This window comes from Oncorhynchus masou, chromosome 24 (assembly GCF_036934945.1).
Source record: "Oncorhynchus masou masou isolate Uvic2021 chromosome 24, UVic_Omas_1.1, whole genome shotgun sequence".
Lineage (NCBI taxonomy): Eukaryota > Metazoa > Chordata > Actinopteri > Salmoniformes > Salmonidae > Oncorhynchus > Oncorhynchus masou.
The window spans coordinates 108,301,708-108,314,622 of NC_088235.1; the positions used below are offsets into that span (position 1 = coordinate 108,301,708).

Below are 12,915 nucleotides of genomic sequence, written 5' to 3' on the forward strand. Positions count from 1 at the left end.
GAACAGTCTATGAATAGGGTGGCTGGAGTCCTTGACCATTTTTAGGGCCGTCCTCTGACATCGCCTGGTATAGAGGTCCTGGATGGCAGGAAGCTTGGACCCAGTGATGTACTGGGCTGTACGCACTACCCTCTGTAGTGCCCTGCGGTCAGAGGCCGAGTAGTTACCATACCAGACAGTGATGCAACCGGACAGGATGCTCTCGATGGTGCAGCTGTAGAACCTTTTGAGGACCTGAGGATCCATGCCAAATCTTTTCAGTCTCCTGAGGGGGAATAGGTTTTGTCGTGCCTCTTCACGACTGTCATGGTGTGCTTGGATCATGTTAATTTGTTGGTGATGTGGACACCAAGGAACTTGAAGCTCTCAACCTGCTCCACTGCAGCCCCGTCGATGAGAATGAGGGCGTGCTCGGTCCTCTTTTTCCTGTAGTCCACAATCATCTCCTTTGTCTTGATCACGTTGAGGGAGACGTTGTTGTCCTGGCACGACTCGGCCAGGTCTCTGACCTCCTCCCTATAGGCTGTCTCATTGTTGTCGGTGCAAACATAACGATGGTGTTGGAGTCGTGCCTGGCCGTGCAGTCATGGGTGAACAGGGAGTAAAGGAGGTGACTGAGCACGCACCCTGAGGGGCACCTGGGTTGAGGATCAGCGTTGCGGATGTCTTTTGCTTAGAGATCAGCTTAGAGGGCACTATGGTGTTGAACGCTGAGCTGTAGTCAATGAATAGCATTCTCACATAGCTGTTCCTTTTGTCCAGGTGGGAAAGGGCAGTGTGGAGTGCAATAGAGACTGCATCATCTGTGGATCTGTTGGGGTGGTATACAAATTGGAGTGGGTCTAGGGTTTCTGTGATGATGGTGTTGATGTGAGCCATGACCAGCATTTCAAAGCACTTCATGGCTACAGACGTGAGTGCTACGGGTTGGTAGTCATTTAGGCAGGTTCCCTTAGTGTTCTTGGGCACAGGCACTATGGTGTTCTGCTTAAAACATGTTGGTATTACAAACTCGGACAGGGAGAGGTTGAAAATGTCAGTGAAGACACTTGCTAGTTGGTCATTGCATGCTCGCAGTACACATCCTGGTAATCCGTCTGGCCCTGCGACCTTGTGAATGTTGACCTGTCTAAAGGTCTTACACACATCTGCTGTGGAGAGCGTGATCACACAGTCTTCCGGTACAGCTGGTGCTCTCATGCCTGTTTCAGTGTTTTTTGTTGTTGTCTCGAAGCGAGCATAGAAGTAGTTTAGCTCATCTGGTAGGCTCGTGTCACTGGGCAGCTCTCGGCTGTGTTTCCCTTTGTAGTCTGTAATGGTTTGCAGGCCCTGCCACATCCGACGAGTGTCAGAGCCGGTGTAGTAAGACTCGATCTTAGTCCTGTATTGACGCTTTGCCTGTGTGATGGTTCGTCAGAGAGCATAGCGGGATAAGGGATATAGGGATTTCTGCTAAGCTTCCGGGTTAGAGTCCCGCTCCTCGAAAGCGTCAGCTCTAGCCTTTAGTTAGGAAGTAAAGAAGAAAAAACGTTGATTTCACTTAATTTTTTACATTCAGTTATAAAATCCTGGAATATGTTCTGGGATTCCTCCAATGGATTTATGGCTGATTTAAGATGAAATGTTACTTTATTTGGCACTTAATAGGGTCATTTGTTTTACGTGAACTTGTTTTTTTTATGAAGTTAAACAAATGACCCTATTAAGTGCCAAATAAAGTAACATTTCATCTTAAATCAGCCATAAATCCATTGGAGGAATCCCGGAACATATTCCAGTCAGTGCTAGCAAAACAGTCGTGTAGCTTAGCATCTGCTTCATCTGACCACTTTTTTATTGATATAGTCACGGGTTCTTCCTGCTTTAATTTTTGCTTGTAAGCAGGAATCAGAAGGATTGAATTATGATCAGATTTGCCAAATGGAGAACGAGGGAGAGCTTCACATACGGATTCATGTAGTAAACAAATTAAATGTATTTTATATTTTTCAAAGTAGCCACCCTTTGCCTTGATGACAGCTTAGCACACTCTTGGCATTCTCTCAACCAGCTTCACCTAGAATGTGCTCTGCACATCCCAGAAACATTACAACTCTCCTGCAGAGAGCAAGAGATGTCAACCTGAAGCTGAACAAAAAGAAACCACAGAGGGCCTTCGCCCTGACCCAGAGAAAATAACAGCCATTCAGAACATGGGTACATCGACCGACGTCAGTTGAGACTATCAAACAGTTAGTCACACAACACCCACTGCTCAAATACTACGGCCTGAATGATGAAGTCACACCGCAGTGTGATGCCAGTGAGACAGGTTTGGGCACAGCCCTTATACAGAAAGGACAACCTGTTGCCTTTGCCTCCAGAACATTGATTCAGACAGAATAAAGATGTGCACAGATTGAGAAAGAATTTCTCTCCATTGTTTTGCATGTGACAAGTTTGACCGGATTCTGCATGGCAGAGAGTTCATCACAATACACAGAATCTATCTTTGTAACGTGCACGCTGGGAGTGAGGAAGCAAAACCAGGAGTGATAATGTAATAATAAATAGAACATAATACTTAACAAGAAACACAAAAAAAGCATACAGACATGAAACAGAGTCAATAATGCCTGAGGAAAGAACCAAGGGGAGTGACAGATATAGGGGAGGTAATCAGGAAGGTCATGGAGTCCAGGTGATTGTCATGAGTAGCAGGTGTGCGTAACGATGGTGGACGGCACTTATCACGTCAACATTTCAACTAAGACAATGGAGTCAATCAAAGCACACTGTTCCCAGGACCCACTGTTTCAGGCTCTGTACACACAATTCAAAAACGGTTGGCCTGGACCCAAACAGGCTGTGAGTCACACACTGAAAGATTTCTGGATGTACAAAGAGGAGCTCACCACAGAAAATGGACTGATAATTAAAGGAAACAGCGTCTTCAAACCTGACATGTTACACACTGACTTTCTACACAAAATACACTATGGCCGCTCAGATATAGAGGCTTGTCTCAGAAAGGCACGTGATGCTGTTTTCTGGCCGAGGATTACGGGGGACATAAAGATCTTTATCAGCAAATGTGCAACCTGCAACTCCATCCGGAAGAGACAACACAAGGAGACACTCATCCCCCACCAAATCCCTCCCCTCTCATGGCCCAAGATAAAGGTGAAATAAAAAAGACATGTAAAAAAAGATCGGGATGGACTCACTCACAGTCAATAAAAGCAACTACTTCATCATGGTCGGTTATTACTCTGACTACTGGGAGCTCGACGAACTGACTGACACCACATCAGACACCATCATTGAATTCTGATAATAGCAGTTCAGCAGACATGGTGTTACCCACACTGTTGTTTCTGATAATTCCCCCCCCCCTCCCCTTCCTCTCCGGAATGGACTTTCAAAACTGTGCTGATGACTTTAAACCTGTGACATCATCACCGTTTCACAGCCGAGGCAATGGCAAAGTGAAATCAGCAGTGAAAATGTCCAAAACGTTCTTAAAAAAGGCTGCGATAGGATGGTGAAGACCCATAGAAAGCAGTGTTGGCATGGAGGAATAGTTCCAACAGAGGAACTTAACAGTTCTCCGGTACAGCGACTCATGTCCAGACGAACACACACACGATCTTACCCACCATGAACAATACTGCTCAAACCCCAAGTGGTACAAAATGTAATTCTGAGTAAACAAGCCCAAGGGCTGACAGCAAAACACCACATGCCTGTGACCCAAAACCCTCCAAGGACAAACAGTCAGAGTTACTCTCCACTCCAACAACTCAGCGACCGGTCATATGAAGTACTAGCGAATGGTAGAAAAATACAGCAGAAACAGAAACCGACTGGCTGAACAACAACCCCCCCCCCCCCGATCGACCACCAAACAAACACGGATGAGGGTGGCTGAAAACCATGGAACGAACCCGCCAACTCAGCAGGTGGTGAACAACAACCCCCCCCGATCGACCACCAAACAAACACGGATGAGGATGACTGAAGACCATGGAACGAACCCGCCAACACAGCAGGTGGTGAACAACAACCCCCCCCCCCCGATCGACCACCAAACAAACACGGGTGAGGATGACTGAAGACCATGGAACGAACCCGCCAACTCAGCAGGTGGTGAACAACAACCCCCCCCCCGATCGACCACCAAACAAACACGGATGAGGATGACTGAAGACCATGGAACGAACCCGCCAATCCAGCAGGTGGTGAACAACAACCCCCCCCCCGATCGACCACCAAACAAACACGGATGAGGATGACTGAAGACCATGGAACGAACCCGCCAGCCCAGCAGGTGGTGAACAACAACCCCCCCCGATCGACCACCAAACAAACACGGATGAGGATGACTGAAGACCATGGAACGAACCCGCCAACCCAGCAGGTGGTGAACAACAACCCCCCTGATCGACCACCAAACAAACACGGATGAGGATGACTGAAGACCATGGAACGAACCCGCCAACCCAGCAGGTGGTGAACAACAACCCCCCCCCAAACAAACACGATCGACCTCCAAACAAACACGTATGAGGATGACTGAAGACCATGGAACGAACCCGCCAGCCCAGCAGGTGGTGAACAACAACCCCCCCGATCGACCACCAAACAAACACGGATGAGGATGACTGAAGACCATGGAACGAACCCGCCAACCCAGCAGGTGGTGAACAACAACCCCCCTGATCGACCACCAAACAAACACGGATGAGGATGACTGAAGACCATGGAACGAACCCGCCAACCCAGCAGGTGGTGAACAACAACCCCCCCCCCCCCTGATCGACCACCAAACAAACACGGATGAGGATGACTGAAGACCATGGAACGAACCCGCCAACAACCCCCCTGATCGACCACCAAACAAACACGGATGAGGATGACTGAAGACCATGGAACGAACCCGCCAACCCAGCAGGTGGTGAACAACAACCCCCCGATCGACCACCAAACAAACACGGATGAGGATAACTGAAGACCATGGAACGAACCCGTCAACCCAGCAGGTGGTGAACAACAGGCTGCTGATATGGAAGCAGTCCCACTGCCAGATGGAAGAGGGTCGTCTGCTTGTTGACTTTAAAGTTGATGCTTCTGAAGGTACTTGAATGAGACACAGTTAGTTCTGTGTTTTTCTTACCAGGGTAATGTTTTCATTGGCACGGGTCTAACCCCAGTTCTCCTGTTCAATGAGTCGAATAGGAGTTATCTTCATTTGTGGGCTAAAGGAAGATGTTACTCGATGTCGCCAAGCCAATAGATGGTGCTGCTGTTATGTGTTTCTGAGTGTGATACTATATAGTACTAGTGAGCCAAGTTAGACATGACTTACTATGCACTGAATGGAACTGTATGCACGCTACAGAGTGATGTTGAAGTAAATACTTCATAATCAACATTACCTTGCTGTTGTATAGAATAAACACCATAGAAAACCCCCTCCAACGTGATGGTGCACACAGAACATGCATTCCATCCGACCCTGAAACCTCTGCTACAAGCAGGCCGTATGGTTGTATGATTTAGCTTGCTCTGGACTCCAGAGATGTGACATAATGTATACCTACTTGTTATTGGCTTCTAACATGAATGACTTTCTGCTCCAAATGCAGGTGTAAAATGCAGTTTATTTCTGTAGCCTCTCTTGCGTTTTGAAAATACCTTTATGGTTGTAATGACAGGCAACATTTGGAGTTAGGTTCGATATAGTACAGTACATCTTACATCTATTTTGACTGGAATTGTGTTGGTTATTGTTAATGAGTGCAGAATTGATTCCGTTTCAAAATAGTTTCGTAAAATACTTTACTCCTCAAATTGTTAAGACTGTGCTGCTTTCCCCTTTTTGTTAGTAAAACTTTCTCAACAAGTCTGGGACCACAGTCGCAGGAAATGTTATTTTTGAGGTGCCATGTTTGGTCTGAGCACATGTACCCAAAAACCTCTGTGCATGGCCCTGAATCTTCTCATCAAGCTTTTAAGATGAAAAATCTGGAACGATCATGCATTTTGTGATAAAAGCGCTACATTATGCACAGAGATAGATTCCTGTCAAATCTTGACATTTTAGTAGAAACTCTGATCCAGAGCAGTTAGGGTTGAGTGTTTTGCTCAAGAGCACATCAACAGATTTTTCACATAGTCTGTTCTGGGAATCAAACCATCAACCTTTGGTTACTGGCCCAACGCTCTTAACCGCTAGGCTACCTACCCACCTGAAAAGATTCAGATATAGAGCCACTCCAGATTTGGATCCTGGGGGGGTGTGGCAGCCATTTTTCAAAATGGCCACCAGCGGTTGGCCTACCATTATCTTCCAATTCAGAAGAGAGGTACAATTTGGAACAGAGGTGGGCTTATGGACAACCCAGGGGCGTGGTGGTCATCTTTTGAAATGGCCACAGACAGTAATACAATTACAGTTGACCTATTTTGAGATGAACACACCAAATGTGACACAGAGGTAAATGTAGGTACCCTGAAAAGATTTAGATATGGAACCCCCACAGCTTTGGCCCCAGGGGGCCGTGTCAGCCATTTTACTAAAAGGCTGCAGACTGTACCACTATTTTACAAATCTTTAATCTTCAAAAAGTAATTGCCTTTTAAAATTAATACACTTCTTGCCCATATTTCTGGCCCTGGATCCCCTGAAAACCAAAAGGTTTGACAGTAACACAGGATATTACAATTATAGAGGAAAACACAGTCATTTAGGCCAAACATTTTATTTATTTATTATAATTTTTTTAAGCTAAGTGTAGCAGAGGTGAGTTAAAATGTTCTAGTGATGAAGTAGCCCTGCCTGCAACTTACAACCACCCTTGGCCATATTCTAAATATTTGTTCAGGTCTAATGTCTGGGGTTCACATCCTACCAGTAACATGAGCATGTAAACAAATGGCTGCGGAAGCTGGAAAATATCACAGCCATTAAGTTGGAATAGTTCACAATTGCTGTGGACAATCTTAAGCTGTGTTTGTCAGAACTGAGCCTGGCACAAAATATTTTACTGTCAACCTGTTTCATGATGTAACGAGTGCAACGAGAGTCAGGAATCAAGTACAGGAAGTGTTTTAATCAATAAATAAACACAAACCAGGGCCCCGACATGAAACAGAGTCAATAACACCTGAGGAAAGCACCAAGGGGAGGGACAGATATAGGGGGACAGATATAGGGAAGATATAAGTCAGCAAAACACTCTGGATAAGAGCGTCTGCTAAATGACTTAAATGTAAATGTAAATGTAAATAATCATGGAGGTGATGGAGTCCTGGTGATTGTCATGAGGCACAAGTGTGCGGGATATTGAGCAGCCTGGTGACCTAGAGCCTGGAGAGGGAGTATAAGTGACACATGAACAAAGTATGACACACTAGTTTTTCTAATTTCAGCTGAATATGTTCTGTAAATTAAAGGCCATGTAGTATATATCCAACTCAGTGGCTTTTTGGTGAGAGTGTTTGCCCTGAGAGTGGAAGGTTCTTAATTAGATTCCCAGCCAAGCCGTACCTAAGACAGTAAAAATGAGACCGTCTCTGCTTGGAGCCACCACAGCATTAAGCAACTGGAGTGGGGCAAGGCCCTGTGACAGACTAGTGTTCTGTCCACTTGTAGAATCAAACTGTCCACTATGGCAGTTAAGCTCCTATGAGGTGTTCCATCACTTCCTGCATTCTAAGGGACCTCCAACCTCATCATTCAAAATAATAATTATTGGGTCAGTGCTTCCAAACACAGCAACAGACAATATACACCCTTTGAAGAAGAGTGTTATCAGGAGAAGGTACAGCATTAAAAGCCCTGGAACTAACCAGCTAATTTACTAGTGGCTTGGACCTGACCTCCTTTATTCAAGTGTATGGTCTGCCATGCTCCACAGGGGCTGAAGCTGTGTTGGCTCCATATCCAAATCTTTTCAAGGTCCATGAATCTACATTTGTGCCAAAAATGCAAAAAAAAACATTTTTTTTCCCCTCAGCTGCCCCACTATTCAATTACATGGAATTCAAAGGGCTTTATTGGTGTGGAAACCATATGTTTACATTGCCAAAGCAAATTGAATAGACAATAATTAGCAAATAGTTGAAATATGAAAGGGAGAATAAATAAACAGATAAGTATAGTATAACGGCAGATTTTCTCTTCTTCTGAAGAGGAGTAAGGATCGGACCAAGATGTGGCGTGGTACGTGTTCATATCATTTATTTTAAAAACAGAAATTGAACACTAATGAAATACAAGAAACAATAAACAAATACGTGAAAATACCAGACCAAAACAGTACCGTGTGGCGACAAACACAGACACGGAAACAAACCAACAGTGAAACCCAGGCTACAAGGAACACATGTTGTCCTAAATACATTTAGGAGCACAATGAAAATATTTGAGGGAGAGTGATTTTATCATAATAAATGACAAACACTTGTTGAATAAAAAGTTTTATTCGTTAACTGTTAGTAATTTCTTATCATAAAAGCACTTGTTGAATAAAAACTCTCAACTCTGGTGGGACTCGCACTCACACGTCTGTTTGTGAGAGATCAGATTCTCTGACGTGTCTATTCGCTAGCGGTTGAGCAAGCTTAAACTAACATTGAAAAACACTAGTGTGTGAACAGAATTATGTAAATAGCCAAGGAACACATGTACAGTCACACTTTAGTAGACTTGTGGTTAAGTTAGACCAACTTTTGTGCCTGTGTGCTTGTAAATATGTTTCTTTCAGCACTTTACTCAGTGCGCACAGCCCCCACCAAGTACTGTTGCTGCTTGAGGTGGGCTTTATGCGACTCATAGAAGTTTGTGTGATTAGCTACCTCTATGAAACAAAACGGCAGAAAACTAAATACTTTGAAAATAACTATGACAGCAATTTGTTGATGCAAAGCACAACTCACACCTGCAAATACTTGACTTTTTTTTTCAGTTTTTCACATCTATTTTTTTTGACACATACAGTACGGGAGTAAAATGGTCACACTGTAGAGCCCTGCGTCACAAAGATTGGTTAACAGTGAATGCATGGTAGATAAGGATGGGGATTATTGTAGAAGAAAACGTTGCCGATAACTGTAAAGATCTCTTCACACATCTAAGTGCAGTACACCATCTCAACATGGCTTCCAGTTACTTCTTTATGCCGTCAGGAGGGCTGTTGCAGGTTGTATGTATTATCTAACACGTAGTTTGACTATGTGAAAACAGTGACTGATTACATTTTTATATTCTTCTTTAAGGCTCTGCATCTGTTGTGGCAGTTCTCTTATTGGCTGCAGATCAAGTGTAAGACTCAAATGGCACTGTTTTGAACATAGACAAACACCGGAGGGCAAAGGTCATTGTGGCCAGCCTCAATGCAGGGCTTTGCATTACATTTTAGCAGACTATTTAACCTTTATTTAACTAGACAAGTCAGTTAAGAACAAATTCTTATTGACAATGACGGCCCCCTAATTTGTGCACCGCCCTATGGGACTCCCAATCACGGCCGGTTGTGATACAGCATGGAATCGAACCAGGGTCTGCAGTGACGTCTCCAGCACTGAGATGCAGTGCCCAAACATTGTTATCCAGAGTGACTTACAGGCACAATTAGGGTTGTGTCTTGCTCAAGGGCACATCAACAGATTTTTCACCTAGTCTGCTTGGGAATTCAAACCAGAGACATTTTGGTTACTGGCATGTTATTCTTTAGTAACACAGACCCCAATGCAAATCAGGGGGAAGAAAATAGGTTTATTAAAATAGGACAAATCATGTTTGGAAGTAGATGGTCATTCTCCCCTGTCTTCAGTGGTGCTCTCCCCGTTGTGCCATCGTGCTCCTTTTATTTAGCCTTCACCGTTGGTTGGCACTTTCCTCTAATTACCTCCACTTGGAGCTGTCCGAGTCGGGGTGCCCAGCTCCTGTATTCCCAGCAGAGGGAGCCAACGTTGCCTCACGTACCTCCCCTCTATTACCATCCTTTCGTCACCGCTGTCAGTATATGTTGATTCAAAGCCAGGCAGTGCTGACCAGATGCTTGAAACCTGATCTGCCTTTTGCACAACTCAGCCTGAGGAAAGATTGAGGGAACAAATGATCCTCAGATGGGGGTCAAGTTGTTTTTTACGACCCTTGTCTGTAATTGTTGAATTTCTTCTTTCAAGGTTTTGATCTGTTCACCAAGAGCTGTATCTGTATCTCTCTTCAATGTCATGTCATGATTGTCCTGAAATAATTTCTCATCCCATTTTCTTACTTTGGCTAAAACAGTTAAAGACCATCTTGTTTTTGTCAGCCATTTAGACATCCTCTGAATTTTTCCCCAAGCTTTTTGTGTATCAGACAGATTCCATATTCCATCTTTGTCAACAATGAAGGAATATTTCTTTATTATCTCTTGCCTACACTTCTCTACTTTGAAATGGTTCTTCATATCACAAGACAGTGAGTGGTTTTCTCACTTTACAATGACATTACATTAACTTCAAAAGCTGTATAATATGTATATCTCTATCTTTATATATTTAGTTCATCCTAAAATGTAACCCCTTTTAAGGATTCAAACCTCTTCTAGAACCAAACATGTTTCTGTAGGGCTTGGCTACCCATAAAAATGTGTGTTCACTTCAAAAAGCTTCTTGAAGGCCTACATTAACCACGCCTGTAAAAAATTGCTACTCAACGAGCAACTCACTTCTATGCGACAAGAAGGTTTCACCAAAAAGAAAATACTCTAACCTTTTAATAGAGGACTTGAACCCCTATAATAGAGAACAAAGACAAAGGCCTCAAACCTTTTCATAGAGAACAAAGGAAGTCTGTAATGGAACAAAGGACTCGACCCCTTGTACATAACCGATACATATCACTCATCGCACGCACTAATTTGAACCTGATTTGGTTCTTTTAAAATAGACTCACCCTGCACTTATGCCATTTATCAGGAGATTAGGTGTTGACTCCCCAAAGTGGGTTGCGCTCAGCATTCTCTCTTTTTTCTGGATCAACATACAGTTGATACGTTTTTCTTGTTTTTGTTGAGATCAATTCATCCGGATCATGGCACCAAATGTTAGCAGTTCGTGTTATTCTTTAATAATACAGACCTCAAAGCAAATCAGGGGGAGGAAAATAGGTTTATTCAAATAGGACAAATCATGTTTGGAAGTAGATGGTCATTCTCCCCTGTCCTCAGTGGTGCTCTCCTGTGACTCTCTCCTGTGACTCTCTCCTGTGATTCTCTCCTGTGATTCTCTCCTGTGATTCTCTCCTGTGATTCTCTCCTGTGATTCTCTCCTGTGATTCTCTCCTGTGACTCTCTCCTGTGATTCTCTCCTGTGACTCTCTCCTGTGACTCTCTCCTGTGATTCTCTCCTGTGATTCTCTCCTGTGATTCTCTCCTGTGATTCTCTCCAGTGATTCTCTCCAGTGATTCTCTCCTGTGATTCTCTCCAGTGATTCTCTCCTGTGATTCTCTCCTGTGATTCTATCCTGTGATTCTCTCCTGTGATTCTCTCCTGTGATTCTCTCCAGTGATTCTCTCCAGTGATTCTCTCCTGTGATTCTCTCCAGTGATTATCTCCTGTGATTCTCTCCTGTGATTCTCTCCAGTGATTCTCTCCTGTGATTCTCTCCTGTGATTCTCTCCAGTGAACAAAGGAACAGGATGTAGTTTATAACCCAGCCCTGTGGTTGACCAATTAGAATAACTTGTAATAAAACTGGGCCAATGGCCAAACAACAAGTATCCTATTTCAGAGTCAATATATAGGCAAATTCCTGCCTTCTCTCCACGTTAATCCCCCGTTACAGAAAATACACTATTTCCCTTGATCGTTAGTACTGTACTGACCTCTCGTCCTCTGTCTCTGCGTTGTGTATTTATCTCCAAAATATTATTCGACTAATGACGGGAATTGTGACTGTGATTGTTTTGTAAATATTGCATCTTTGATTTAATTTGTCTTTTCTGTTTAACCCTCTTTTCTTTCAGCACAACATCTGAGACAAAGACAACTGTCATTTTCATTAGTGGAACAGTCCCTTTGCCTCGAGGATTCAGAGGGGTAAAAACTGTAAGTTAGGTTTCCATTTTGAAACTCACTGTATTATCTTTCATGCATGAGCTCTGCTATTTCCACTAAAATGGTGCCCTTGAAGGTGTAATACCTTTGGATTGGCTTGACGAAATCCTAGCCATATTGAACACAAAGGGGTCTTTAAAAAATAAAAATAACACAGACTTTTATGTTCAAGGATGCTTGGTACACCCTTAGATGATGCCACTTCTACTGGTTTCCTTGAGGAACGCCTCGGGAACCTGAGAAAGCGGCGTCGGAGACCAGGACGGCTCAACTCTACATCTGCAGCCGCTGAAGATAACAGACAAAGCAGGAATCCTGTATTGACAATGATATTAGGCCACATTTTAGTTTAATGGTTTCCTAGATGGTCTACTGTATTTCAGACATCCGATGCAATTTTGTTGATATACACAATTCACTATATTTAGGGAAAGAGGGATTTCCCAGGTGAAATGTAACTTGATATGACATACTTTTTGCCAGTGACGACCCGACATTCAGGGCAGGTGGAGCAGAGTCCCACCTTTTTGGAGTCACACATTTTTAGCTAAAAAACATAACATAAATGTTTGTTTTTGGGGGGTGGGGGGGTGCCTGTTTTGCATGTTATTTTGCCATTAATATGTGTCACATTTCAGTTCGCAAACAATGTAAAAAAAATATATATATTAATAAAGCCGCAGACAAACATGGTCTCTGTTTTGATTTCTTGAGGAAGGCAGCTCCAAAATGCAGGTGTTTCAGCCTCGCTCAGTGCTCTCTGTGGTGGTGGGGCAGCCAGCGGAAAATACGGAGAGTAGGGGTTGGCAATATTCTCTAGTT

At 43.7% G+C, this 12,915-nt stretch overlaps 1 protein-coding gene across 4 annotated transcripts in view; it reads left to right on the forward strand.

Annotated features, from left to right (window-relative positions):
* The window catches only part of LOC135513223 (receptor-type tyrosine-protein phosphatase C-like), an 83,164-nt gene extending 70,494 nt beyond the window's left edge, over nt 1–12,670 (forward strand). The window contains exons 15-16 of one of the 4 annotated variants that reach the window (XM_064936033.1): nt 12,003–12,084; nt 12,266–12,670. In XM_064936033.1, the coding sequence (XP_064792105.1) occupies nt 12,003–12,084; nt 12,266–12,289 (106 nt within the window). In that variant the 3' untranslated portion in view covers nt 12,290–12,670. The remainder of the gene's footprint in view (nt 1–12,002; nt 12,085–12,265) is intronic. The other 3 variants (XM_064936032.1, XM_064936034.1, XM_064936031.1) reach the window with 3 other exon arrangements.
* The last annotated feature ends 245 nt before the right edge of the window (nt 12,671–12,915 follow it).